Below are 27,746 nucleotides of genomic sequence, written 5' to 3' on the forward strand. Positions count from 1 at the left end.
TTTGCAAGTACCATCAGTGCAGTAAATCTGAAAAATAAATTTTATTTTTAACCAGTGGTATTGTGACATCTTATCTGGCATAACCAATTACAGCAAAATTCATGGATAGAAACAAAATAGCAGATCTTTTCTTTCAAGTGCAGCATCCTGCTCAGTCTGCAGGCAGCTGACCAGCATTGCACTGACAGCAGGAGTGCATTCCACATGGGCTCCCTTAGGGACAGACTACGAATGAAACACTGCCGTTCACACACGCGCACAGACACACACACACACACGCGCGCGCGCACAACATCTATATTTTTAAAAATTTTTAGCAATATTTCCGCATGAACTCACACTATAGCATCTACACATAAAACAGCTGATAAAAATAATCTTGCTGTAGGTTTACATAGTATATCAACATTTTCATCTGAATACCCAGACTGCTGGTCCAGCAGAGAAGGGAGGTTTTCTGTCTTGATTTTTTTAGGCTGTGGAGAGTTTTATCCTAGATATAACTACTCTCTTCATCTCAGCCCAGACCTTTATTAAATATTTGGCCTGAAGAGATCACTGGGAAGTAGCCTAGAAAGAATCAATGGCTTTGTCATTCATGTCCCATCCCTTTATGCTGCCTCTTCAAACAGGGTAAAAACACTACAAATGGTTCCTCTCTGCTCCATAGGTAACAAGAATACAAAATACTTCAAAAGCCTTTCTCCTCACATACATAGTGATGTGATGAGTTGCCCACACAAGATGTCTGCAACAAATTAATGTCTAAAAATGTCTCCTCCAGAAGCCCTAAGATTAGGCTCCTGAACTCCCCAGCTACAGTTCTAGCACATGAACGTGCTGAGAAACCTCCCTCCTACCAGTCCCTAACTGGGTATTTTACTCCTGCAGAGTCCTGTAAAATACAAAATATTTGAACCCTGTTTATATTCAAACATACTCTCTTCTCACGTTTCCTTGGGCAGAGATCAAACTGCTAAAAAACAGCCAAGAAGCTCTTATCTGAGAGGGTAAAAAAACCTTCTGGTTAATGTTAGTTTTATATATATAAATATTTATATTTATAGATATAGACAGTGAAAGGGTGATTGTGTGTTTATGCATGCTTATTTCTTTGCTTTGGATTCCAATACTTCTAAAAAATTCTTTTCAGGAAATAAGTTAAGTTCTGGCACAAGATACCATGTTTCTTTAAAGAACATTTTTTACACCTGATCTCACAAAAAACTCTCCAGCCCAAGCTCTCCTTCTCTGCAAACAGAAGGTCAGAACAAGGAAAAAGGGGCACGTTTCTATATGCCATATATTATCTCCTTTCCTTGTTGAATGGCAGGTATTTCCCAATGAGCTGCAGCAAAGGAGGAAGGGTGCTGTGATTTCACGGCACCAGCTGAGGTACTCAGTAAACATTTCACTGATGATTTAACTGCCCCAGTGCCATCCCCAAAAAATAAGGACAAAAATCAAGCAGCTCTACATGCACATTCAGCTACAACATGCAAAACACATCACCTTCTAAGAAACAGAATACACAAATGTGTGGCTAGCAAGAATCTTCTCCAACCTCTGTCTCTCAGGAGCTAATGCTAGGAAGCCTCAGAACAAGAGGAGGAGAAAAGGGAAAAAACACAGGAATACCCAATCCAGGGGTTGAGGCTGTTGCCTCAGAAAGTTATTTCCTGATTACACTGAGTTCATGCCTGGCTATGTGGGAGCCTTCACCCTCAAAAACAGTGGGTCAGAGATTTCCTTTCCTCTCTCTTCCCATTCATTTAAGGCACAAACATATTTACAGTTTCAAAACAACATCTTTTCATGTTCCAAGGATCAGGCGTTGGAAGGCTTCTACATTCTGCTGTACCAGGAAGATCTGGATATAAATCAGACACCTGGTACTGAACAAGGATGTTCCTTAACCCCACCTTCAGTCCTGAAGAAAACAGAGGACTCTCTAAGCCTATAAACCAACTTTCATTATTTTGAGGTTACTTAGTTGTAGGAGAATTGATAAATGGCAATGACTGTAACCAAACCTTTAAACGTCAACTTCCCCATCTTGCCCCAGCAGTGCAAAATGGTGGTGCACTGTTACTCTGGAAGAACTAAGTGCAGTCAGAACAGGTCTCCAGAGGCTTGCCCCAGGCTGTACACAGAATACAAGAGAGCATGCAGCATGTTTACATGGACTCAGCTTTCTTCCCTCCCCCCTCCCTCCCCAATTCAATACACACAAAACCCTTCCACCAAGGAGAATATTGTTGTGATGAGGCACTTGAACGATAATTGGAGAGTCCCTACGAAAAGGCCTTCCCTTCACAGTGAAGTGGGACAGACAGAAGAGAGCAGTTTCTCAGGACTCCATCTCCTCTTGGTCAAGCGGTGGTGGCACAAAGCTGATTACTTCATCGTAAGTCAGGCCTGGTGGGAAAAGTGTGACAGAAACTTAGCAGCAGTACTATGACAGCAGTACTAAAGACATCTCTTCATGCAAGAAAACCTACAACAACCTTAAAGGTTTTAAAAACATATTTTAATTAAGACAAAAAAGAGAAGAATGGTTACACTACTCTCAGAGACTAACATACACAATGAAAGAGCATTGAGATGTGAATAAGTTACAAAACATAAAGACATGAGCAACTATGTTGCTTACATGTTTGAATGCTCCTAGTAATAACCAGTTACCAGGGACTATCCTAAATATATGCATAGCATACAGTAGATTCAGCCAGTATAAGGACCTCAGGATCAACAGAATGCCCATATTTTTATCACTTTCTTTTGTGCCTCGAATTACCAGGGTTTAGTTGAACCACAGCTCATGGGATGGACCCAGCTCACAGGATGGAGAAGACTGAGGGGAGACACACTGGGGTCTGCAGCTTCCTCCCGAGGGGCAGCGGAGTGGCAGATGCTGAGCTCTGCTCTCTGGGACCGGTGACAGGACCCAAGGCATGGCTGGAGCTGTGTCAGCAGAGGGTTAGGCTGGGTATTAGGAAGAGATTCTTCACCCAGAGAGTGGTTGGGCACTCGGAAGAGACTCCCCATGCAGGAGGGCAGAGGTCATGGTCCCAAGGCTGTCAGAGTTCAAGGAGCATTTGGACAACACTCTCAGGGACATGGTGGGATTGTTTGGGTTGCACAGGACCCCTGTGCAGAGCCAGGAGTTGGACTCCATGATCCTTGTGGGTCCCTTCCAACTCAGGATATTCTATGATTCTATGACCACAAGAGAAGCTAGCTGGCTCTCTCTCCCCTCCCCCAAACTTACTTTTCCATTCTTCAATCTCAAGTTCTCTGCTTTCAAAAGACTGGTCATAGGGGTCTGCCACTGGTTCATCGTCTGGATCATGATACTGAGCAAAGTAGGCGTGGGCCAGTGCTTCTGCTGCAGTAATGCGTTTGTCCGTGTCCAGCACCAGCATTTTCTCTAGCAAGTCCACAGCTGTAAGAGCACCAAAACAGAAAGGATTACACAGTGAGATGTGTGACAGTGTACTCTGAAATGTAAGCCTGTAAAAGCCCAACATATATGAGGAATCTGTAGTTTCTCAGGACCCACCCATCACTCACGATTTCTTCCTTTTACACCCTTGGTCCACACATACTTTGTAAACTTGAAAACAGTACATAGCCCTGTTCTGTACTAGTCAGAACAAAACTTTGGGAATGTCTTTGTGTCCCAGGACATGCTAGCTTCAATTTCAGGAAGAACACAGCATTTAATAAAACAAGTCTTACCCAGGGGATTGGCACCAATAAACACATTTTCAAAGTTCATTTTCGGCATGTAAGACAAAGACTGAATGTAGTTTCTTGCCTGTGGAAACAAATGCTCTGTTGAAGTATAATACAATCCAGCCACCAAGACAAAGTATTTTTCAACTATCCTAAAGCACTGGTTATTATAGTCTGTTTCCTTGCTTTGCCTTCTCTTTACTTACTCTGACAAGTACTAAGTGCATCAGCATTAACCTGTCCCAACTAGCAGGCACTCAAGACAGTAGAGGAAGAACTGACATTACTTGTGGTTCATGCAAGACTGAAAAGCAAAGAGGTACAGCAAGAGCTGACTCCCTGGAGTCCTAGTAAAGCTGTATGCAGCGTGCTGTTCGTTGAGAAGCTGCACAACACGGCACACAATACAAAACCAACTCACATCCACACTCTCCCGAGTCTCAGAAGTCTGTGGTTGGGCACGCACTGTCCAAATTTCGAGACTTTATTTAGTACAAAAATCTTGCTGAAGAGCAGGTAGTTAATTGCCCACCCCATGCCACATGCAAGCATAGAATTTATAGAAGAGGTGAACACTAAGTGAAGACCTGCCCTGCAAACCCCCCTCATCTGCTCAGATCTCACCTCATGGCTGGGCATCCTGTTAATGAGATATGCAGGGGGTGTTCCCGTCAGACGCATGATCTGCTGAAGCTGGTTAATATCTTAAGTGCCTAGTCAAGGGCTTTGTTAAAAACAGTGCAAAAACCATTTTAAACACAAAACAGTTGCATACAAAGCATCTCTTCTGCAAACCACAAGGCAAAAGCCATATAGGCAGGGCCCACTAATTTTTTCAGCTACCTGTGAGAAGTTAAGCAATTACCCTAGTGAACACTTGAAACAATGGAGGATCACTGATCAGTTGGTAACTGCCAGTACAGGAAGTATTTCTGTTTAATAAAAGCACTATTACACTCCAACGTGGTTGCATTCACATTTCCCAAAAGTTTTAAGCCATCAGAGTAGATGTTTCCTTCAGCTGAAGCTACACCTCAAAATTCTTCCTAGGCCGCTGAAGCTATATACAGCTTCAGGAAAATGAACAAAAATTAAAACAGAAACAAAACCTGTATCCTCTGCACTGGTTACCAGCTTTTTTTTACCTCCTCCCTGCATGGAGAGTACTTTAGTTTTTTGTGGTGCAAAGTGAAACTGGTTCACAACTGACACCTGAACAGCTTTGAATGCACTTTGATATGTGGGCGAGGTGAAAGAAAGCAGTAAGTGCAAAATTAGCAAAACACTAGCTTTGCATAAGACTGATGTCAGGGAACAGGGAAAGTGAGAGCAAGTAAAGTAATGCAGCAGAAAAACAATTTGTTATAGTGACACACTAAAGGCCCTCAAACACGTAATAGTTTTGCATTCCCCATACAACGGAAAAAAATTGTAGAAACAGTATTTTACTGGTTTTTTTTAACAGACTCTTGTTTCAGACCTCAGTAAGAGCAATTTTTAACTATTATTGCACAATAAATATAATAAAAGACCCACTTCAACTTACATATGCAAACTAATCTTTTGCTTAATTTAGTCAACCTTTCAGTTTATGTCTCTTGCTAGTCCCCTGTACTTCAAACACCAAACTGGCCTTAAGGTCAGTTTACAGAGCAACCAAAGCAACCTGCATTAATCAGTTCTAATCTCTCCAAAGGTAGAACATCCCAGGGCTTTTTAAATTGGTAGGATATTCAGCAAGTTGACCAATTTATTCAAATTTGCACTGCACATCTACCTTCTTCACATGTAATCCAAGGCTAATCTCACATTTTGTATTTACAGTCACTGTTACAAGAACAGGAACATAAGCTGCAGCACTAAATCTTATCCCCACTCTCCACTGCTCTGATCCTCTGCTGTGCATCACAAACAGCAGTGACTTGCTGAAGCACCGCCAGTGACCCCTGTGCCAGCTCACTGCCCACTGTGCATTAACCTGCTACTCCCAACTGCTACGGAGTTTATGCACTCCACCTTCACAAACAGGTAAAATTAAAGGCCATTTTTAACCCTGTCTTTGCAGAAGTTCACAATTCAAGATTAGTACAATATAGCAAATGGCAATATGGCTGTTTTTTGCTATTACCTTGATAAAAAGGGCCCCATATAGCAACATCCTACATAGCACAAGTAGTTATATGCTCAGCAGACTATGCTGTGTGCCCTGGAAACAGCTGCTAGATACAGGCATCTAAAAGGCATTTTATGCTACAAAAACAAAGATAGTGGCAGCAGTGTTTCAGGACTTAATCACAGCACAGAAGGGACTGTGTGTGTTTACAGGATAACACACTTGCTCCTATTTAGAGAGATCCCTGGGTACATAATCTGGAGAAGTAATAATAGAGATAAGCCTCAAGCTCTTAGCTGTGAAAAATATTTCCCCAGTAATATCTGATCATACAATCCACAAACTCAAAGAAAAGTCACAAAGCAGTAAAATGGGAATGTGAAAGGACAAAATCATACCATGGGCAGAGGTAAGAGGAATAAAGAACAGATACACATAGCATAAGAACTCAAAGCCATCCAAGAGCAAAGAATTGCAAAAGAATTAAAATAACAGAAAATAAATCCCAACACAAACTACAGAGAGACTACAGGAGAACAACACACAAACTTGGGACTTCTGAAAGGGCAGATATCACAATCAAAGTGTAAACTCACAGACTCTGAGGAGATTTTCTTCAAAAGCTCAGGCCCTGGGGTTCCAACGAGTCTCAAAATGAGCTTCAACTGATCAATATCTAATGATGGACCATAAAGGAAAATGCTGGGAGAAATCAAAATGAAAAGTGCAACATATCACCCTATTAATGTTGAAAATTAATTCCTGCCAAGGCCTTGACTGAAAATCTACTTTAAGCAAACCATATTAATTCCTCTTGTTTACAACTGAATACCCCTTTATAACTCATCTCTCTATCAGACAGATTGAACATCTTGTCTACACATACAAAACATGCATTGAATCGGTCACTGCATCCTTAACTATTTTGGAGCAGAACTCTAAGATTTTGCCCCACTGGCACAGGATCAGTTCACATGCTCCCTTCACCCCTTCAGGCCCCACACCAAAGTGGCCGCAGTTAGCAGGATTAGGTTGCGTTAGTGACAGCTGAAGTAAAGCAGAAGGCTGAAAAGGGTAGGCACTAATATTAAAAAGAAAGCCAAGGCCTTTTGTGAACACCTTCCAAGATAATTTAGCCACTTCTAAAACTTAGAAAGTAAGAAGATGATTGGACCCTGCTCGTAACCTCCAGCATTGCTTCACCTGAGCATGGGGCACAACTTTCGCAGGCCCAGAGCAGCTGGGCTGCTGCAGCTGCCAGAGGGTACTGACCCCTGCCAGCCCCTGGGATCAGGAGGGCCAAAGCACCTGCACATCCCCTTCTGCCCTCCAGACTTGCTGGAGCAGCAGAGAGAAACAGAATATGGGCTCAGGTTTAATATATCTATGTGGACAGCTCTCAGGATGTAACACTGCAGATGCAAAGAACATTTACTCCAGAACAGAGCTTCCACCAGGTCACATACCAGTCTGAGCTGTCCTCTTTAAGAAAGCCCAAGTGACAAAATGTACAATTGAGTGGAGGAGAAAAATAGGTCCATCAAAGACACTGTTTTATGTCTAAAACTCAAGATAGTAAGGAGACAAAATATCTTTTTAGGAACCATTAACACAAAATCTCTCTTCTTCCCTGAATTATCCTCCATAGTGATTTCAGACTGTCTGTAATGTTTACATTTGCTTTAATTATACCAAACTAGTTACACATTTCCCTTGCAATAAAAGTAGTCTACTTACTAGACAACCTTTTTTTCTGGGATCAATGCCTTCCTGATGATTTAAGATACAGCTACCATTTCCTGTTAGAGTATCTTTTAATTTCAGTACTACAAGGAACTTCAAAAACTGTCACCTGTTTAAAAAAAACAAACTGAAAAACAACAACTCTGAGTTCCTGTAATACTGGCAAACTGTATATGAAGGAAATCACCAATATTTTGCTAAAACCTTCACATTTTGATGTAAACTCCGGTCTAAAGTTTTACATATTAAATTAATTAAAAGCCTTGGAAATAGTTTGTCAGAACAGCTGATTTAACTTCTCACTTGTCAAGTTTCTTGGCCAACTTGTAGCTACTTAAAGCACTCACAACCTAAGCGTAAACCCAATGTATCTAGCTGGATTTAGCTTAGCTGAATTGGCAACTCTTAATTGTCAATGCTTAAAACGAAGTCAGAATACCCACTCACTGGTTTAGGAGAAATAGCAGAGGGCACTATACTAACCACAACTGACTCTTAAATTGGCTTTTCTCCAGTGCTATTTAAAACAGCCCTTACATCTTTCATTCATTCTTGTGCAAGACACAGTTGTGTAAATTTCAACTGCTAACATGCCTCAGAAGTCACATGCCATACCTCAGTTTAAATATTTAAATTACTTTAAAGGCATTTAAAATCGTGTGCACCAGGTATGCCCACAATATTGCTGCCCCATTTACTACTGGAAGTTACTTGTGTAATATGCTTCAGTGACTTCTGAGATAAACAAGAGAAAACACAGGATGTGTAACTGGCACTGCCACAGGCCTGCCGAAATCCATCCCTGCTTCTAGTTTCAGGCCTGCCATCTATAGCCTGCTGAACTGCAGCATTCTTTAACTACTACATCCCAGAGAAATCAGCCATAAGCAATTAAAGACAGGAAAAAGATGTAGTAAATAGAAAGCAGAAGAAAAATACCACCACATGTGCATAGAGAAGGAAAGCACAGCATGCAAACCCCAAGTGCCATCTCCAAGATACTCCCAAGGACTGATGAGCCTCAGTGATTCTAAAATTCAGAAAACAACCTGCCATCACCATTAGCAGCAGACATCATAGGATTGTAAGAGCTTATCCAGACAAAGCAAAGTTCAAAGTTGTTTTAGCTGCCACCACAAGCAAGAGTAAGACATAATAGAAGAATAGGTAATTTCAGACTGGTTAGTTATCATGAGACTCATACTACTGAATAGAAACAGTAATAAAAACACTCTTCAGAGTTTAAGGGAATACAGTCAACTTAAAACATACAGAAAAACAAAACTGGCTAAACTAGTCCAAACAGTTCTAGATATTCTTATTTTCACTTTATATGATTTTATGCAAGTCACACTGTCAAAAAGAGTCAACTTTCCTACTTACTCGTGTGAATCATTCACATTACAAGAGCTGAAAAAATTTAATATACATGTTTAGCAGAAACTGATCTTGGTATAAGACAGATACAATAATACCAAAAAAAAAGCCTCTATCTATGACTCATGCTAAAAGCCTAAAGGACTCTGATTTTCATTACCTCATATTTTGTCTCCGACTAGTCTTTCTCACAATCTTGTTCCCCTTCTCCGCCTCCTGGCAGAGATCTTACCAATACTGGAAGTCCATCTTCCATCCAAATATTTCTACCCATAGATCACAATACAAATAATTCAATTACCTTGCATTCAGTTTTAAGTTAAGAGTACTGTAACAATACTGCAGAGCTAGGCCCATATTAACCATAGGGGGGTTTTTCCTAAGAGTATCTCAATTCTTGCTTTACATCAATGACAGCCATGTTCAGAATCTCTACAAATTAGGTCTTTCAGAACATTAAGTTCAGCATTACTTTATCAGTGGCATAATCATCACAGACAGCATTGAAGATCATAATCTCAGAATACAACTTTATTACTTACCCAATTAAATGGACTGTACAGCTTACCCATACTGAAGCTTCTTACAAGTAACAGATGCATCTCTGCGCCGTATTAAGAAATATGTGATGGACTGTAAATAACATCACACCATTTCTGCCAGATTCTTGGTGAAAGGGACCAATACTTCAAACAAAAGAACCATCTAAACAGAAGGACGATCATCCTGAGAAGCCATTACGTATTCTGTCACTGTCTCTTTAATTTTAGAAACGTGAAGCTCTAGAGTCGAAAAAATGAACATCTTGAGACCAAGAATTTCAAATTTTCAGTTGTCAAATAGGAGCAATTTCCAGCTTCTTGAACACACAGAATGCAGTCACGTTGCCTCCAACTGCAAAGAGAATTTTCTAGAACTAGAACTGCAGTGGATTTGGACATACTGCAAGAGGCAAGCTTACTTGAGGCAAGCAATACTTACTAGAGGCAAGCTAAATATACCTTGAATTATGTATGTTAATAGTATTTGCAAAGTCACTAAGTCAGCAGTTGTATAGAGACACTGCAGGAGGAACACAGGCCTCAGCAAATCTGCGGGTACAAAGAAGTTATAAAGAGCCCAGAACTATCCAACAGTGTCTAAACCTGGAAAATTTCTTAAAAACGTTCTTCTAAAATCATGCATATATTCAAAGAGCCCTCCAAGACAGGAATAAACTAGAGCCGACTGTTATCTAGCTTCTGCTTGCTGTCTTTAGATGTCAGCAAAACTGGGATGAAAGCTGACAGCTTGGGTCCTTTCTAGATCCTTGGATGAGTGTTACATGCACAAACAAGATTCTGAACCAACGCTGCTCCCCTCATAGTTCTAACTTCACAATCAAAAAGCATATACATTTACCTGAAGTGGGAAACCACACACACAAACTGCAAGAACTACAGTACTACAAAGTTTTGTCTAAAATGGGAAATTGGATTTTTCTTAAATCTCACCATATTTTCCTAAATCTCAGAACAGAAAAAGCATTTAATTAAAAAGCATTGCTGCCATTTGCGGAAGAAATTGTGCATTTAAAGTAAACAATCACAAGCATCTGCTGGGAGATATAACTTAGTGAAGTATAACAAAGCAAACAATTTAGATCCCAGAAGTAAACTCTATTTTGCGTTGCAGATATTACTTGCTATAATTTACAGCTAAGAACACAGTTGGAGAAAAAAATTCTCAGGCTTGGAAGATCACTGTTGTTCAAGTCATAAAGAACTCATCATGAAGGATTTGTTACACACTGCAAATCCTACTAGCAAATATTTTAGCTGCAAGTGTCCAGATTTTTAAAATCTAAAGTGCCACTGTTACCAGAGTCAAATAATGGCAACAGCTGAAAGACTTTTGCTTTGTTTGAATCAACAATCCTTGATCTCTCAGTTTTTCTTGAAAGAAACAAATCTGTTCAAAGCAACCTGCACATGCTCAATCAGTGGATAGAAAGAGAGCAACTTTTTTTCTAGCTTTGAAGCCACTTTTGTTTTAGTTCAGTTTCTGTCTGACAACAGAAATATACAGCAGAGATGACTACAGAGTGGAATACAATCAATTCAACAAATATGGAGACAAATTATGAGATGAAGACAACCAGAAAAATAGGGAAGAGGATAAAGTTACAGCACACTGAAAAGGGAGGTTACTGTGTCAAAGCTGGAATGAGAGCCTTTTCCTCGAGATGCTTTCTGAAGGCAACACAGTAAACAGAAGGCCAGCACTTCCAACACTAGTGTTCTTTTCATCAAGTGCTAACATATTTGAATTAACAGACATAAATATTAATAAATTAATAAAAGTTACTAAAATAAACAAACTGTGGCTGAAATAATAAACTTTAGTCAAAGGTGGGCAATGTACTTTTCTCTGGCAAATGAAGTCCTCTAGGCAATGAAAATTCTTGCCAGTAGTAAATTACCCTGCTATGCTGTGTGCCTGAATGGAGAAAAGCTGTTAAGAGCAACAATTTGCATCAAGTCTCAGTTCCAACTTCCCAGGGAAAATGTGACCAAATCTCACAAACTGTTCTCATAAATTTGCCAAAGTGTCCTACCCAGTCCACTTTGATAAGGCCAAAAAAAAATAATTTTGAAAAGACATTATTCGAGCTTGATTTTCATATCAATACAAGCATGCTGTGAAAGAAGGCTCACAGTCTGTTTACAGTCAGGTGTGGAAGCAGAACCTAAACATTTCAAAGCAATTTTAATGAGAACCTTGGCACTAAAGAACCTGCAAACCCACTGCTTTCACAGCATACCCACAGGACAAGGAAAAGCCAGAAGGGATGCTTCGCATTTGCTAGAAACCTGAAGCATGAGAGGATTCTCAGCAGACAGCCATGCAGGTATTTTCTACAAACTCAACTAATAAATTTAAATAAACTTAAAGGAAAGTAACTCCCAGAAACAAACAGTATTTGAGTAATTCTAGGGATGCTAATAAATAGGAACAGATGTGCAGCAAAATCAAGAACTCACCTCATCGTACTGGAATAGAAGCCATTAATTTGAAAACAAACAAAAAAGTACACAACCAAACACACAACTTATTTTCTTGTCAAGTATGTGAAAATGAATATCTCTAACTTCCATTTCAAAAAATATATTACTTCTAAAGGATACGGTCTGTACCAGGGAACAATGTTCTTCCAGTCAACAGTTCAGCCATAATGCATCCCACTGACCAAATATCAACTGAACAAAATAAAATAGGAAACAAAACAACATAATGCATGAAAATACAATCTCAGTAGAATCACCCTGTCCAACTACTGCAAACAACTCCACCCTTAAATAGTCTCATGGCATTGAAGCAATCTGAAATACACTGCAAGTTAACTAATACAGTTCCATAACTGTGTCATCTAAAACTTGTACAAACAACAGAATACTAGATCAGGCAACTCTTCCTTCTAGAGAATAACATGAACTGAACACCAAAGAGCTGGGGAGGAATCTGTATAATCAGAGGACGAAACCTGTCCAAGACAGCTCTGAGAAATGAATTTGCACTTCGCCTTACATAAATTCTACCCAAACAACCACCAATTATTATACCAGAGATATAAGACAAGCCTATATACATGCAAGAGGAAAGAAAAAAAAAAAAAAAGAAAAAATATTGATGTATGAAATTGGGGTAGCACATTATTTTGTATGGTGCATATGCTGTCCTGTACAAGAACCATTCTCAGCCTTTGTTTTTTCTTCTCTGTGCCTGATCTGCAAATAGGAAGTGCGGTGTGCTGGAGAGAAGATACTGGAAACTGTGAGGAAGATAAAACTGAACAAATGGCTAACAAGAGGGGAAAGGATAGATTTATATACTTTTCAATCATTTCTTCACAGCATAACTGCAGACATTTTTCAGTGTATTCTCAGCAGCTTCCTAAAAGCACACCTTCTTATCCAGATCCATTCCAGTCACTTACTTTAAAAACTACTATGCTAGGGAAAACAATGGATAAATGCTGACAATATTTTACTGATTGCAGTTTCAAAGGTTCATATTTAAAGCAGTCTTGCCAATGCTATCACAATGATTCTTGACTTACATCTGACAGACTGTGGTTCAAATACCAATTCTATGACTTGCTTCTTTTAAGCTCCCTTACTGAAGCATAATTACCATGACTGCCGACTTATTCCATCAAATGGAAGGGAGCATGTACAAGGACAATCTCTTTGTTCCCCACCATTCAGAAACTGAAAAGCCTTGTGTTAGTTAGAGGCATTACCTGTCTGGTTGTAATGCATCCAGTTCAGCATGATTTCAGGGGCCCTGTACCACCGGGTAGCCACATAACCCGTCATCTCATCGTCTGTGTGTCGGGCCAAGCCAAAATCCAGGATCTACAGAAAAGACATACACCAACTACTGCAGTGGAACAATGCAAACCAGCTAGAGCAAACAATCAAGCAATCACTGGAATGGGGAGAAGAGGGGTAGTGGAGCTGCAAAAACAGATTATGAAACCAAATTTCACAACCAGTTAAAATACACTAGCCTAGAGCAGTATAGGACTCGACAATAAGAATTACGTCTCAATATCTTGTCTCCAAAGCAACTAAACCCAAACTAAATCTATTAACTCTTCACTTTCATTATGATTCATTAGAAACACAGAAACAGATACAGAAAACACATCCTTACATCTCTTTACATCTGGGAAGCACATTAGTATCTTGGGCTACAAAAGTATTTTCAAAAGGAATTATTTTGACCCTTTAATTGCAAGGGACATCCACGCAGCATTCGCTCAAATCTCAGTCAAACCAATCAGATCTTGTGATTACATTACCTTCAGCTCACAGTCTTCATTAACAGCTAGGTTACTAGGTTTTAAATCCTAAAAAATTAAACATCAACAGTGTTGTTTCACAAGTCTGAAGTAGATAAAAATATAAATGCAGATAGAAATATAGATTCTAACTCAGTGTAAATACCAACTCTGGGTAAAGTATTTTATCAGAGAGTCAGAGATCTGACATCCTCAGACGTGTTACATATAAGCAAAAATGCATAAAGGATTATTGCAAAACCAGTGCAATATATGTATATTAATAGAAAAGCTGCTTCACAAAGATACAAGCTGAACACAGGCAGAAACAGAAGTTACAGATCTTGATAATCACTTCCCATGTTTAATCTTTTTACTATTTAACCAAACTAATTCTCAGAAAATTTCTTCTGGCTTCAATCAGTGCTACATGGTAAAATTCTCTGCTTCATTTTTTAAAAACATTGCTTCCTGTACCAAAACAATCTTAGAACAAACACTCACCCTGTGTATTATGTCAGCTGAATGGATGTACTGTAAAAAAAAAAATGATAAATTTTATATAAGAGTCCAAGTAGCCTCCTTTTCATTTCTTCGGTAGAAAATACTGCCCTACACCAGCCCACACAATTCAAATGCTACAGCTTGTCTGCAGAAGGACCTGGCTGTGTGTCTGTAAGTTTTAAGTAGGTAGGTGTTCCAGTTTGTCTCTCATTAGGAACACCCAGGAGTGCTGTCACCTGAGTGAAACCACACAAGTAAACAAAACTGAAGAAAGGGCAAATTCATAGTCAGAGCAGATTGTAGGGCATCAGTTCATAGTTTTCCAGACTCTGCCCACAGGAATACACAAAAATGATAGGAAACCTTACTGATATAGAGCTCCAAAGAGCTATAAAATGAAAGAACGATAATATAAAGTTGTCCTACGATACATCAGGAAAGTTACAGAAGCCCCACTGTGTACTCACAAGAATCTCTGACACTCCTCAAGAACTTGCACCTCCTGTTGATGAGCATTTGGGTAGGACAGATGCACGTACCTTCAGCCCCCGAAGAATCTGGTATATGAGAAACTGCACATGGTCATCGGTGAGCTTCTGGCATTTCACAATGTTGTTCAGGTCTGCTCCCATAAGGTGTGTCACCAAGTACCTATTATCAGAAGGAAACACGTGGGCTATGAAGCAATCTCTTCAACAGGATTAGGATAAAAATTCTCTATGCATCTCCAGTAGCAGGGCTGACTGTCCCAAAGCATGTTAATGAACAAAATATGTCCACAACACTTTAAATAATGTAGCAGATTAGTACACTGATTCCAACAGCACTAGTCAATAAAACACACCAAGTGAACAAGTTTGACAAGGGCAATAGCTTAGGATGTCCTAGTATCTTTGTGCTGGAATTCAGAATTATTTGTGAATGATGGCAGATGAATTAAGGTGTTAAGTATTTCTGTAATAATCTGGGAGACATAAAAGAAGATACAAAAGGTATTTTGTTGCAGTCTTCAGAGAAGTTACCTACACATCATTGAATTCTTCTAGTGACTTGGCAGGGGTGAACACATCCAACAAGCCAATCACCTAGAAAGAAAATAGTAAAGTTGTGAAACATATTCATAGCACAATATGATACAATTACTAAGATCCTTTGTGGCATAGAAGCTACTCCTTCCAGTAGATGTTTTTATTTCCATCTGCTCAGTGTTGTGCTTTATGTAAGCTAACGAGGCCTTCTGAAACTTGAAAATATAATGCAGACGCACTTGAGTGCTCTGCAGGTTCATTTACTTGCTCAAGATCATAATGAACTAGACTACATACAGGATATAGAAAACTACCTTATGTTCAAGGCCCTTAAACTGCCATACTTTCCAGATTTGCACGTGATGAGACTTTTTGCTCCACTGCATGTAATGCTTGCTCCAAACAGTTTGCAGTGTATAAATATGTTGGTGGGCTCTGGTGGTCTAGTGGTTAGAGTGCAGGACTCTCACTGCTGCGACCTGGGTTCAATTCCCGGCCCCCCGGGCAGTTGGAGCTCGTCAGCCTTGTAAGGCAATCCAGCTAAGAGAAGGTCACTCTAAACAAACCTACGTCCTGGGGACCTCACTGTCACTGTCCAAGCTTTGCTCGGCCCCGGCAGATGAACCTCAGGATTAAAGGGTGGGCTCAGTTCAGCGCACGCTGTGTCTCACCTAAAAAAAATCCACTGCGCAGGCTCGAAGGGTTTATGACCTTTCCCAGATCTTCGCTCGCGAAGACTGGCCATTATATTAATGTCACACACACAAGAAATGGGTCAGCCAACTGTGTTCTATACCAAATGCAACTTATATCAAAAAATAGTTCAACATAAACTTTGTCACGTTCTGTTTTGTTTCCTTGTTGATGAAAAGCCATCTAATTTCCACCCCTTCACCACCACCCCTTTTTTCCTCTCTATTTTACCTACAGGAATCTAGTGAACATCTACTTCCCGCCCTTCTGATACAGGCAAGCCAAAACAAGTATTAAAAACCCTCCAGAAGCCACTAAAAACAAACGTTGGGATTTTTTTTTTAAATAAATGCTTAACATAACAAAAACTGCAGTTCACTACAGCAAGCAAATACAAAAATGTAAGTGACATCACTTGTGTCCCAAACCTTTATGACAGCATCAACTTGCTAAACTGTAACTTCAAGATTATATTCTATAGAACATTTAAGATTTTTTTAACAGAAAATTGGCTATTGTGGGGTTTTTTGGGTTTGGTTTGTTTTTCTTACTCTGCATGCTTTTTTACAACTATAATCCCTTGGACTACTGCAAGCTTTGTATTTAACATTAGGAAAAAATCATATGCAGCAAGATCTTAAATACAATCATGATGGATGCTCACTGGATAGTCCAACTTCAGAGAAAGATTTCATACCATCTCCTTCAACTTACATTTTCGTGTTTCATGTGCTTAAGCAACCGCAGCTCTCGGTAGGTCCTTTTGGCATGGATGATGGACTGAAATGGTCGGGACAGCTTCTTCACAGCCACACGCAACCCAGTTTTTGTGTCAAAGGCAGAGCTACAACAGAGAGTAATCAAACTATCCAAATGAATTCTTTATAAATGCCTTCAAATCCACACTTAGAAACTCTAGGCAGCAGCTATCTAGATACTGAGTCACAGTCAACACCGTTTCTGCAATGAAAATAATTTCTAGGTATCCTGGTCCGTAACCTGCATTCCCACCCAAAATTCCCACATATTTACACAACTGTTGGTTTCAACAGAAAATGTTTAAGAGACGTGTCCATACAGTAAAGGGTCTTGTCCATACAGTAAAGGGAAATTTTGTAGAAAAAAAAAGAAATGTTTCTGACTTTGCTGTCTAAAGTGCTCTTAAACATAAATATGTAATAAAGCTCTGGAAAGAGGGAGAGTACTTGTAAATATTATCACAATTCCTAAACATACTTTCATACGCCACACTTCATCACAAAATGCTAAGCTCAAGATACTACCATTCATGGATTTAAGTCCATACAAAAATCCAAGACTTATGCCTAGTAAAATTATATATGACTGTTGTTAACTATGACTGAAGCTGAAATCAAATTTCTTTGGTAAATCACATCCAATCCTAAAGTTCTGTTATACAAAAATGCATGTGAACAAATGATAATTAGCTGTACATTACCAAAACTTGTCCCTTTAGCAGAAATTTTGTACAAATAGGTTTGGGGTTTTTTATGCTTTGTACTGTAAAATTATCCTTTTTTTAAGTAAGTCCTTATATAACTTATAAAGCTCTGGTCTGTCCAAAAGGAAGGAGAAGGAGAAAGGGAGGATGTGAAATCAAGGTAACGCTTGACTCAAGACAACAAACATGAGGAGAGTATGGAATGAAGAAAGTCATAGAAGTACAATATTTATTTTCCTGCTGCATTATGATTCAGGTGAACTCCTGCTTCCATCTAAAAGTGAGTATGCACTAGTTCTTGATAAACATCAAGCAAAAAGGAATGCTACACATTTACAAATGTAAGGTGAAATGTAAAGCTTAACTAACAGAAAGTTCAAAACCAATCAAAAAAGTAACCCTAGAACAAACCCACAATTGCCCGGGCAACCCACAATGCCCACTCCTGCCAAAGCAGCTATTTGAAATAAATGTAGTTGTCATTTATTCTTAAAGCAATCAACTGGAATTAACCTGCAAAAAGACTTCTTAGCTCAAAGTTGCCCAGTTTCCAAGGAACTTCGTAAATGAGGTTCATGAGAAATAGAAAACACAGTATCGGTTCATTTCTGCAAAGAGGGATCCTTTCCCCAGGTCCTGCCAGAGACTGGAAACACCCACTGTGCGCAGTGGAAGAAGAGTATCTCCTTTTCTATAAAGGGCATACACACAGTGGAAAGAGCTCTCTGGAAAACGCACAGGAGTACAGACAGCAGGTCACAGGAGCACCAACCTGCCACAGCTGAATTACTGAAGCTACATCATACTGGCTCAAAGAATGCCCGTGAGCAACTGCTTCCACACGTTATCCTTTACACCCCACTCAGCTTGAGTACACAAAAGAAGACATTAAGCATTCATTTTTTAATCTTGATTTGAAATTAGCAAGTTCTCACACACCACTAGAAAAATAAATATTTAAGCTGCAACACTTCATGAAATACATACACCATTTTGCAATATACCAAGATCCCTAATTCAGCCTGAAATTACATTGACAATATTTTACTGATACATAAGGTGTTTTCTAGGACTTAGAGCAAAAATAAGATTAGTTATCATAATTCAACACATGCTGTTGTGAATTAGTCATGAATCTTTATCAGTTTTCAAACATTTCAGGTACAAAATGCAGCATATACCAGTAACTCTTTCATACTGATGGTTTCCAAGATATTGAGAAGATTTCAGAGCCATCAGACATAACATAAGGTGTTTCAGGGTCCAAATGAAATTCAATTTCATCTTTTTTTTTTAATGACAATTTTTGGGGCTGTATCAAGTTATTATGCTGCTATAGTAGCTGTACAATGCCCAAGAGGAATTGCCATCAGCAGCACTGCAACAATGACACTGTGCACAAGCTCAGGAAAGAAAGTTTTGTATTACTGCACATTCACAATCTAGACTTAAAGTCAGAAGACTAAGTTTGGTCACATTTGAGGCCTAAAGACTATTTCCCTACAGATAAAAGCATGCTGAGTAATTTTCTGCCAATATAGATAATCTGTCTAATGGTTCTCATGGAGCTACAGGACAGCTGTCAGTTGGAGAGCATTTTGAAGAACATGAATCTGGCTTCCATCACAGACTTAAAAGAGCTGCATAACACTGATCATATTTCAGCTAACGAAGCCCAATTGGGTAAAAAAACTGCATGACGTACAGTTTTAAATCTCTTTTAAAACAGGATCAGCACAAATTCAGAATTTATCATACATTTTTTAACCTCTTACATAGTACTGTGCTATGGCAAATGAATTGCATCCACCTCACCCTAAGCGAGCTAGAATTACAATTCTGAGCTAACCTGAATTAAATCCAGAACATAAAAGGTAGAATAAAACAAGTATTTTAGAGAACCTATAAACTGATCCAACTTAGATCTTAGAAGTAACATTTGAAGTAGTCTGAGGAACTAAAGTATGCACAAAATTACTCATGAACACAATTTATTTAAATACGAGATAATCAGAAAGATTATTTTGCAAAGGCTATTTTGCTAAATAGTATGCTGCACATTGCTAGTGCAAATACCTAAGCTGAGTATCTTCAGTGGTACCTTTGAAGTTAATTTATATACCCCCAGTCACAGACAGAAAAACACAGTTCTTAGTACCTGACAGTTTATTATTAACACCAGTCACTTCTGAGTTCAACCTGTACCTGCATTTCAGTCAGTTACCCTCCCAACACACTATCAAAGTTGTAAATCTCATTTTCCTCTGCTACACTAACTTCTGCTTCTAAAAAAGTTGCAATAAAAATCTCCCTGTAGGACAGATATCTTCACACTAATTTCACTTCTTAATATAAAAAGTTCCCATAAAGCTCAAACTACTTGCTAGCATTTTCAGAGCTCTGCCCATGGCTTTTCTGTGCCTGCCCTTCTCCTACTCGATTCTCCCTTCCTCACACATCTTCTGCTAATCCTGTCTGTATGGCTGCTTCCTCCCACTCGGTTTTGTAGTTCTTTTCATATCACTCCTCACATATCTACCACACCTTACAGGAGAAGCAGGCACCTGTCCCTTCAAGCATACACATGCTTTAGAGGCACCTGCATGCTTCTACAGAGGTGATATTTAGGGTTGTTATTTAATTCCCTCTGGAGCCTGATGTTTTAAAATTTCTTAAATCCATATGTTTGTCTGGTAATTATCTCAGTATCCAAGACATTCAGACTCACTGTTAGTACAACTGAGGGTTGAAATGGGAAGAAATCATAGGTTTTGCAAGGATTGTATCACCTGACAGTCTACCAAAAAAATCCAAAACCAACAAAACCAAATTTAAAAAAATCTTATGCAAGATTTTGAGGAAGAATAAGTTTTGGCTGTTCAATTGCTTTCCAAATTAATTAAGGCCATACAGACAGCTTGCAAAGAATTAAACCAGATCCATTATTTTACACAGGTATCAATATAACACACAAACAGCAGCTGCTAAAAATACAACTACGAAGTAAACTAAGAGTATACTGAGTGTGCCTTCACAGCATTTTAGAAATTGATGGCAAAAATTATCAAAACACTGTTTTGCTTAGCTTAGAACTGGCTCAACTAATGCCACATGCCCAGACTTCCCACCAGCACACACAAGAAGCAAAGCAATCCTCCAACTAACCTGTGAGTCACCCATCAATCCCATCTCTGTTCAGCAACTTCCCACTGCAAGATGTTGTATTGTCTAGGCCCCTCTCCTCCTTAAATGAAACATTACAAGACTGATACATCAGGAACCCTTTTTTTTTCCAGTGTAGGCCTGGTTACAAAACCTTTTTCACACAAAAGACTATGCTGTATGAACATACAAAACTGCTGCAAGAATAAATGAAATACCATTTCACACAGCAGATGTCACAGCAATTGTTATATGACTTAGTAAGAATCAATGGGAGGATACATACAGATTTTTCTCCAAGTTTCAGAACTGAATTCCTACTTGCATCTCCACATATTTCCATTTCTTAAAACAGATCTTGAAAAATACCTGAGCTGGCCATTTGAACATCATTCTTCCAATACCGCACACCATCCTTTGAAAAAAACTGCAATATTTGCTCTAACTTTAGGCACGTGTCTCAGGCTGCCTGCAGAAAATGCCTCTCTCTCCATCCACTGACTACACAAAGTCAAGTTCGTGTATTAGGGTGTTCAGACTCACAACAGACATTCAAAGCACCCGACAGCTCCATAGTCTAAGTGATTCATCTATTGGCTTAATTCTTTCTTTTTTATTTATTTTCCCCTCCACTATATAGAAATCCCTCATTTTCAAATGCCTCATCTTGGCAACTAAATAAACAACAGAGCATTTTACTACAGTTAAATATGATCATGCAGCAAATATATACCAAAGTATATTTAAGCATTTGGTTTAAGGGTGGTTAAACCCCACTATTTACTATCCCAACAAAGATACACCAAACTCAAAGTCTCAAATGAAACCAGGTAACTTTTTACTGGGGAGAAAAAAAAAATCTCTAAAGGGATAGAGAGCAGAACAAGTCATTGCAGGAATATCCTAAATAATATGAATCACCACTTGTAGCTTAATAAACTTACATAAATATGTGAAGACTTTTGTTTGTTGATTTTTTTAACTTTGACATACTTTCCATATCACTAGTCTTTTTGAACTATATATTTTCTGAAACCTATTTTTAGAAGAACATACAGGAAGCTATTAACATGGACTGTAGAAAGGCTCATGTGCCACATGTTTGAAATTGCTTCCAATACAACACTGTTTCATCTGGTCTGAACACAGTTGCACAATCTTTGAAAGTTTTGACACAGCAAAACAGGAAATTCACGATGCAAACTCCTTAGTTATTGGTTATGAAAACAAGCTTTGGAACTATTACACACAGTGGAGATTGTGGAGAGGGGGAAAAGAGGAGTGGGCTAGACAATACAGAATCAGCCTTAAAATACAATGTACAAGGCACTGAGCAAATTAATCTACCATTACATTTCAGGAGTTACATAACTCTGTGATACTTACAGGGGTATCTATCAGCTCCATCAACAAGGCCCTTCTTTCACCAAACAAAACCTGTCTACTCCCTTCCAATCAAAACCATTCTATGATTCTATTAAAAAAAAAAAAAATCAACAAGTATACTGGTTAATCTTGACACAAAATTGATCAGCCGTTTTTTCTTTTATGAAATGGAGGCATTTGCATACTTGAGGCTCAGCATTTTAAGAAATGCACGTCGTTTCAGCTCAACTTACCAACAATTTTATAACTGAAGAAGTTAAGAACAGCTGAGAGCAGTTCATTAAAACCATAGCACATGCAAAATTCTTTACTAGCATGCATCCCTCCTTATAATAAAATTGATACTCACGATATAAATTTGCACACTGTGTTAATAAAAAATATGCATGCCAGCTCAAACACAACAGCAGAGCAGCTGTGTAATCATTACGCACCCGTATTTGCAAATTCTGATCACACTCTGACAGAACCAAAGAACATAGAATGAAAAACAGAATGATTGTGTGGAAGATGTTTCTTAGGAAAGGGAGACAGTAATCTGTGAATGCTATACAGTTCTACTAAATGACTGCTAAAATCTAGCCGTCAAACTGATCCAAATACTACTTTGTCTTTAAGATTAAGCAATGCATGCAACTCCATTTATGTTTAATGATCCAACATACTTCAGCAGAGCAACTACAAATTAAGGATGTACTATATTTCACACATGTAGCCTGTTTTGCTCCTATTAAGTAAGAATTAAAAACTAAACTCTTCAAGCTTGCTGTATTTCTGCAGGATTCATACCAGGACTTTACTCTCCCAGGGAGAACACACTGCAGTAATTCTGTCCTCCTACAGCAATAAAAGGAGTTTTCCTGTGTTCGTCTACTAATGCCAAGAAAACATCGGTACTTGTACACCCACTACAATTCAGGGATACAATAACAGTCCTCGTAGCCTCCCCTCTACTTCTCCCTGCCTATCAACAAATTCCATTTACAATACAATTGCCTCAAATATAATCTATTCTTCACGTCCAGAAAGAAACTGCGACAAGAGCTGCCAGGCCCTCAGCTCTGTAAAACCAGCTATGGGGGACTTACCAGGCTCCATGCCTCTCCAGCCCCCACCTACTAACTGCAAGAAGGCACAGTGAAATATGTCCATATGAGATCATTCGGGGCGGGGGGACTGGGACGACACATTATTATCTTCCTCTACAAAAATGTTTCAGTACCACCTGCCGTGTGGTGCAATCCCCAACGCATTCCAAAGACAAGACTGCGGCTTCCCGGTAGTACCGCTCTTAAACCGTGAGGAAAATTGTTCAACGGGAGACCGGTAAAAAGCTGAGGGAGAGGAACTCCCAAAGGACAAGCAAGCTCCGCTCGCCGCGGTGCCCGCCCCGCACGGATCCCGCCGCGGGTCTCTGCAGGGCAGAGGGGGGGGCAGCGACCTAACGTGACCTCCTCCGCACACCCCGGTCCCCTCCCAGCACTCACCAGACGGAGCCGTAGGCCCCGGAGCCGACCGGGGAGAGGTTCTGGTAACGCTCGGGCACCTCCCACACCGTCTTGTTCAGCTCCTGCCGGTAGAACTTGGGCCGCTCCTGAGACATCTCGGCTGCGGAGCCAGCCCCGCCCGGCCCGGCTCGGCGGGAGGGGGAGGCTTTGCCCGCAGCTGCAGCAGCAGCAGCACCGACGCCGCCACTACCTCCTCCTGCAGCAGGGACAACTTCTTCCTTCCCTCCTTCCTTTTTCTCCTCCGCTCCCTCCCCTCCCCGCCTCGCTGCTCCCCAGGCGGGGACGGCCCCGCAGCAGGGACGCCCACGCAGCCGCCGCCGCCCCTCACGCCCCGCCCGCCTGCGCTCCGCGCCGCCACTACCCCCCCCCTCCAAAAGACGCGGGGGGCGATGCCGAACGCGGCCCTGTCACCGCCTTTCCGCCCTGCTCTCTCTCCCCCGGGTTAAGCCGCGAGGGGCTGGATGGCCCCGTGAGGCGCAGCGGGGGTCGCGCAGCCGGCAGCGAGCGAGGCGGAGGCGCCGACGTGCGGGGCGGGGACACACTCCCGCCGCAGGTAGGACCGCGCAGGCGACACCGCAGCTGCCGCCGCCTCTGCCCCGCCCCAAGCGGCCTCGGCCCCGAGTACCCGTACAGCCCGGGCACCGGCCCCGCACAACCCGCACCGCCCGGACACCGATCCCGGGCACCGATCCCGGGCACCGGCCCCGCACACCCCGCACGGCCCAATGCTCGTCACGGCCGCGCTCGCGAGAGCTCCGGTGCCAAGGACAGAGATGCCCCAATATGGAGCGCGCGCGACGGTCTCTCGCGAGAGCGGCCCCGGGGGCGGAGGACGCGGTGTGGGCGCGCCGGAGTTGGGCAAGGCCGGGCCGGGCCGGGCCGGGCCGCTGGTGCCTCCGACGCCGCTGTGAGCCCTGCTCGGCTCTTCTGCGCTGGATCCCTAAGGCTGTACTAGAAGTAAAAAAGAAAAGAAAGAATAGATAAAAAACCATACCTGGGGCAGCACTCCTGCAGGCGCAGAGTGAGTAACTGCCTGCCAGGGTGTATCCCAGGGGAGCTCTAGTCCTTCTGAAGTCTTGTAAGCCGGTATTAATTGTTCTTGTAAACTTGCTAAGGAGAGTTTGTTCGCTTCCAGAGGTGTCAAGCCAGGAGTGATGGGGAGAGCTGAGATCGCCCTGCACAGATTTCCCAGCCCCCTGATCTTTCTCTGTGTGTTTGGAGAATACTGAAAAAGGCCTTGCAATAACAAAGATACGAAGTGCTTGCTTTCAAGTACATGTGTAAGACTCAATGAAGTCATTAAGTGCTGCTGGTTAAGCATATTTTGGAGTGAAACCCATAGTGTCTTCAGCAGGTATTAAGTACAGAATATCACAGCAAATAAACTGTTAGGGATTTGTGTTTAAGGCCACAGCTTTTGATCTCAAGCTTAAGAGTCTTGCAATACTATGAAAGACAGACACGTTCTAAATGGGATATGGAAGCTTGCTTTTAAAACATTTGCCTTCCCATCTCAAAACCTTTCTCCTCTGCGCAGTGTAACAGTAGCACCCTGTCCTATGTTGTTGTGAGTCACTGCAGTCCAAACCACAGGAGTGAACAGCTGAAAGTTACCATTGCTGGCGTCTAAAAAATAACTACTTCTTGGCATGTTAAGGTTTTTAATGCCTTTCATTTGCAAAACTCTTTTGCTTCATGTTAGTTTTGCTCGTTGTATGACTTTGCCTTGAAAAGAGGTAATTGTGCTCGATGTCAGACACACTGAACTCTCTCTGTGGTTTACAATGATCGGGGCATGTGTACGTGTACAAGACAGTAAATATAGTGCTGGAGTCCCTGTTGCAGTATCAGAACAAGCAGGTCTCGGTGATCTTCGTGGTTTGTTTTAGTTTTGTTTGACCATTAATATCTGTTTTCCTTCTGAATCTCTTTTTGGATCCAGAGTGAACTCTCAAAGGTTATGGCTGTGTCTACTCCACAAAGCACTCCTAGGAAAGTAAATATAGGATTTCTGATTCATCATTTATTTGGGCTTTGTTTCAGCATGTATACTGAACATATACTGAAACTTAAACTGTTGTTTTGAGACCATGACAGGTCTTGAGACTCAGGTGTGCCTATGGGTGAGGTTCTACAAGGTGTGCTGAGCTAATCTATCAGCTTGCTGCTGCCAGAAGGGACAGGACCACACAGGGAAAATGAAGAAGGGGAGCCAGCCTTCTTTCTATATAACTAGCTCTTTCATCAGCTTAGCTATGTATGGTACTGCAGCCTAAAACTGCGGGTCTTGTCTAACTTATGCTGCTGTAAAGCCATTTCCTGGTGATAAATTCAGGTAAATGGAGCTGTAGTTTGAGTTGCTATTGTTTTTTCTAATTTTCATAAACCATGAAGACTTATCAACAAGATTACTTTCTGTAATAGTGAGATCCTTCAGATTGTGCAGTAGCCCTCTGTTCCAGCACTGTCTTTTTATATCTTACAACAAAATGTAAGAAGGAGCTCGGATGAAATTCTAGAGTCAGAGAAACAAAATCACTTGATGGAAAAGGTTGAATTGTGTATAACTATGACATGATCTAAAGTTAAGAGTCTGTCCACCTGTCCACCCAGAAACACTTGGTGCAATAAAATAGGTCTTGCCCAGGGTTCAAAGAGAGCATTTTTGCTCTGAAGTCATAGGTAATATTATTGGAAACATTATCATTGCACTCAATGTTTAATAAGAAAATATCTTTTATTCCCTCACCTAACTCATTTTTAAAAACCATGTCTGCCTTGCTTCCTCATAAGCTTTCCCCCGTTTCTTTTCCACTTCCTTATCTCATGTGTTTTCTCTGTTCTCCATTTGGTACCCACTTGTCAGCCTAGTGCATAGTCACCCTGGACAATGAAATTATGGAAAGGGACTCAGGTCTATAATGTTAATTGGTGTAAGTCCCCCACTCACTGTTCACACTTCCAAGCTGCCAGAAGCCCTGGGCAGTCAGGGTCACTTATATTTGGGTTGTACATAGAAAATCACCAACATTGCCAGGGAATTAAAAAGCAGAAGAAGGAACACTTGGCGGTGGGGTTAGTCAGAGTTCAGCTACTGGAAATTCTTATCCAAAAACATAGATGCAAAATAGATCATGTAGGTCAAGTCCTGATTTAATCGACTTACTAAATAATGTAACACAGGAAACATTTGCGTTTTGGGAGGTGGCATAGGTGTAAACTGCGGTGGTAAAGGATTTTAGTGAATGTTATAGTGTAGAGTTTCTTACTGTAGAGGAAATGGAATCCTGGAACCCTCAAACCCTTTTGGACGGAAAGACAGAAAAAACTGAAAGCCCAAATGGCATTGAGTAATTATCAAACCACGTATGCTTCCCTGCATTGTTTTGGACAGTGGCTTTATGCCAAGCTCCTCTCAGCTCTGTTCAAAACAAGTAATATAAAACCCCTGAAAAGTATAGCCCTAATTTCCAGATTCTGTTGGCTGTCCTATGTTAGCCTTAATTTAAGATAAAATGGCATTCCTAGCTGTTGGCAACATCAAAAGTCTCCACTGAAACTTAAGAGATATTTTTTTTTTTTCTTGTTCAGCAAAGTTCCAATCTTCATGACTTTGCAGAGTTAAGCACCAGGGGACAAATCAGAGTCAGTATGTTAGCATGCTAATTACGGGTATTCATCCTGCAAAACAAATATCTTACTGAGAGGAAATGTAGTCAATCCTGATCTTTTTCCCTTACAGTTGCATGGTGCCATAACTTTGCTTCCACATACGCACAAGGCTTCTGTGTTTAATCTCTGGACGTGGCCTGTGAAGTACAAAGCATGTACTTTATAGCCAAATATTCCACCTATACCTCTAAGAAACCACAGAAGTCAGAGTTTAAAGGCCTGCTTGTAATCTTGTGTTTGTTGGCAGCCTGACATTCTCACCTGACATAGTTGCAACAACTACTGTTGTTTTGTGCATGCAACAACATTTTCATATTCTTTCCAGCTAGTCGGATGCCACGATTTTTCCTAGCAGGGCATGTTGCAGAAATCCAGGCTGCTCTCCCACTGCACTGAATTAGAGGATACACATCCCCAGACATGCACATTTTCATTGATGATAGTGCAGTGTTCGTATAACCACCCTCAGCTCTGTTGTGGTTTTAGTCACATGCTACTCCTATGCATAAATAGCTGCAGAAGATATAAAGCAGCT

General features: G+C 40.7%; 1 protein-coding gene across 2 annotated transcripts; it reads right to left on the bottom strand.

The window, feature by feature from the left end:
- Nucleotides 1-26: 26 nt before the first annotated feature.
- Nucleotides 27-24,290, bottom strand: MAPK14 (mitogen-activated protein kinase 14). Of its 2 annotated transcripts, none has more exons than XM_064635924.1 (12): nucleotides 23,519-24,290; nucleotides 16,736-16,865; nucleotides 15,327-15,385; nucleotides 14,840-14,951; nucleotides 14,301-14,330; nucleotides 13,818-13,865; nucleotides 13,254-13,368; nucleotides 12,139-12,210; nucleotides 4,363-4,442; nucleotides 3,742-3,820; nucleotides 3,272-3,445; nucleotides 27-2,418 (listed from the first exon to the last, which is right to left on the bottom strand). In XM_064635924.1, the coding sequence occupies exons 1-12, from the start codon at nucleotides 23,632-23,634 to the stop codon at nucleotides 2,351-2,353; spliced, it is 1,083 nt and encodes a 360-aa protein (XP_064491994.1). In that variant the 5' UTR covers nucleotides 23,635-24,290; the 3' UTR covers nucleotides 27-2,350. The 2 variants fall into 2 exon arrangements, with proteins under 2 accessions (XP_064491994.1, XP_064491992.1); XM_064635922.1 differs by lacking the exon at nucleotides 4,363-4,442 and adding an exon at nucleotides 6,448-6,527 and having other exon boundaries at nucleotides 23,519-24,289.
- Between the last annotated feature and the right edge of the window lie 3,456 nt (nucleotides 24,291-27,746).

This window comes from Pseudopipra pipra, chromosome 25 (assembly GCF_036250125.1).
Source record: "Pseudopipra pipra isolate bDixPip1 chromosome 25, bDixPip1.hap1, whole genome shotgun sequence".
In the NCBI taxonomy this organism is placed as follows: domain Eukaryota; kingdom Metazoa; phylum Chordata; class Aves; order Passeriformes; family Pipridae; genus Pseudopipra; species Pseudopipra pipra.

Excerpts from the sequence above, each read along its gene's own strand:
- MAPK14 (XM_064635924.1), bottom strand. The coding sequence starts at position 23,634 with ATGTCTCAGGAGCGGCCCAAGTTCTACCGGCAGGAGCTGAACAAGACG. Across the intron at positions 16,866-23,518 it reads GGGGCCTACGGCTCCGTCTG|CTCTGCCTTTGACACAAAAA; the intron begins GTGAGTGCTGGG and ends TCTCTGTTGTAG. Across the intron at positions 3,821-4,362 it reads ACAGGATGCCCAGCCATGAG|GCAAGAAACTACATTCAGTC; the intron begins GTGAGATCTGAG and ends TTGTTTCCACAG.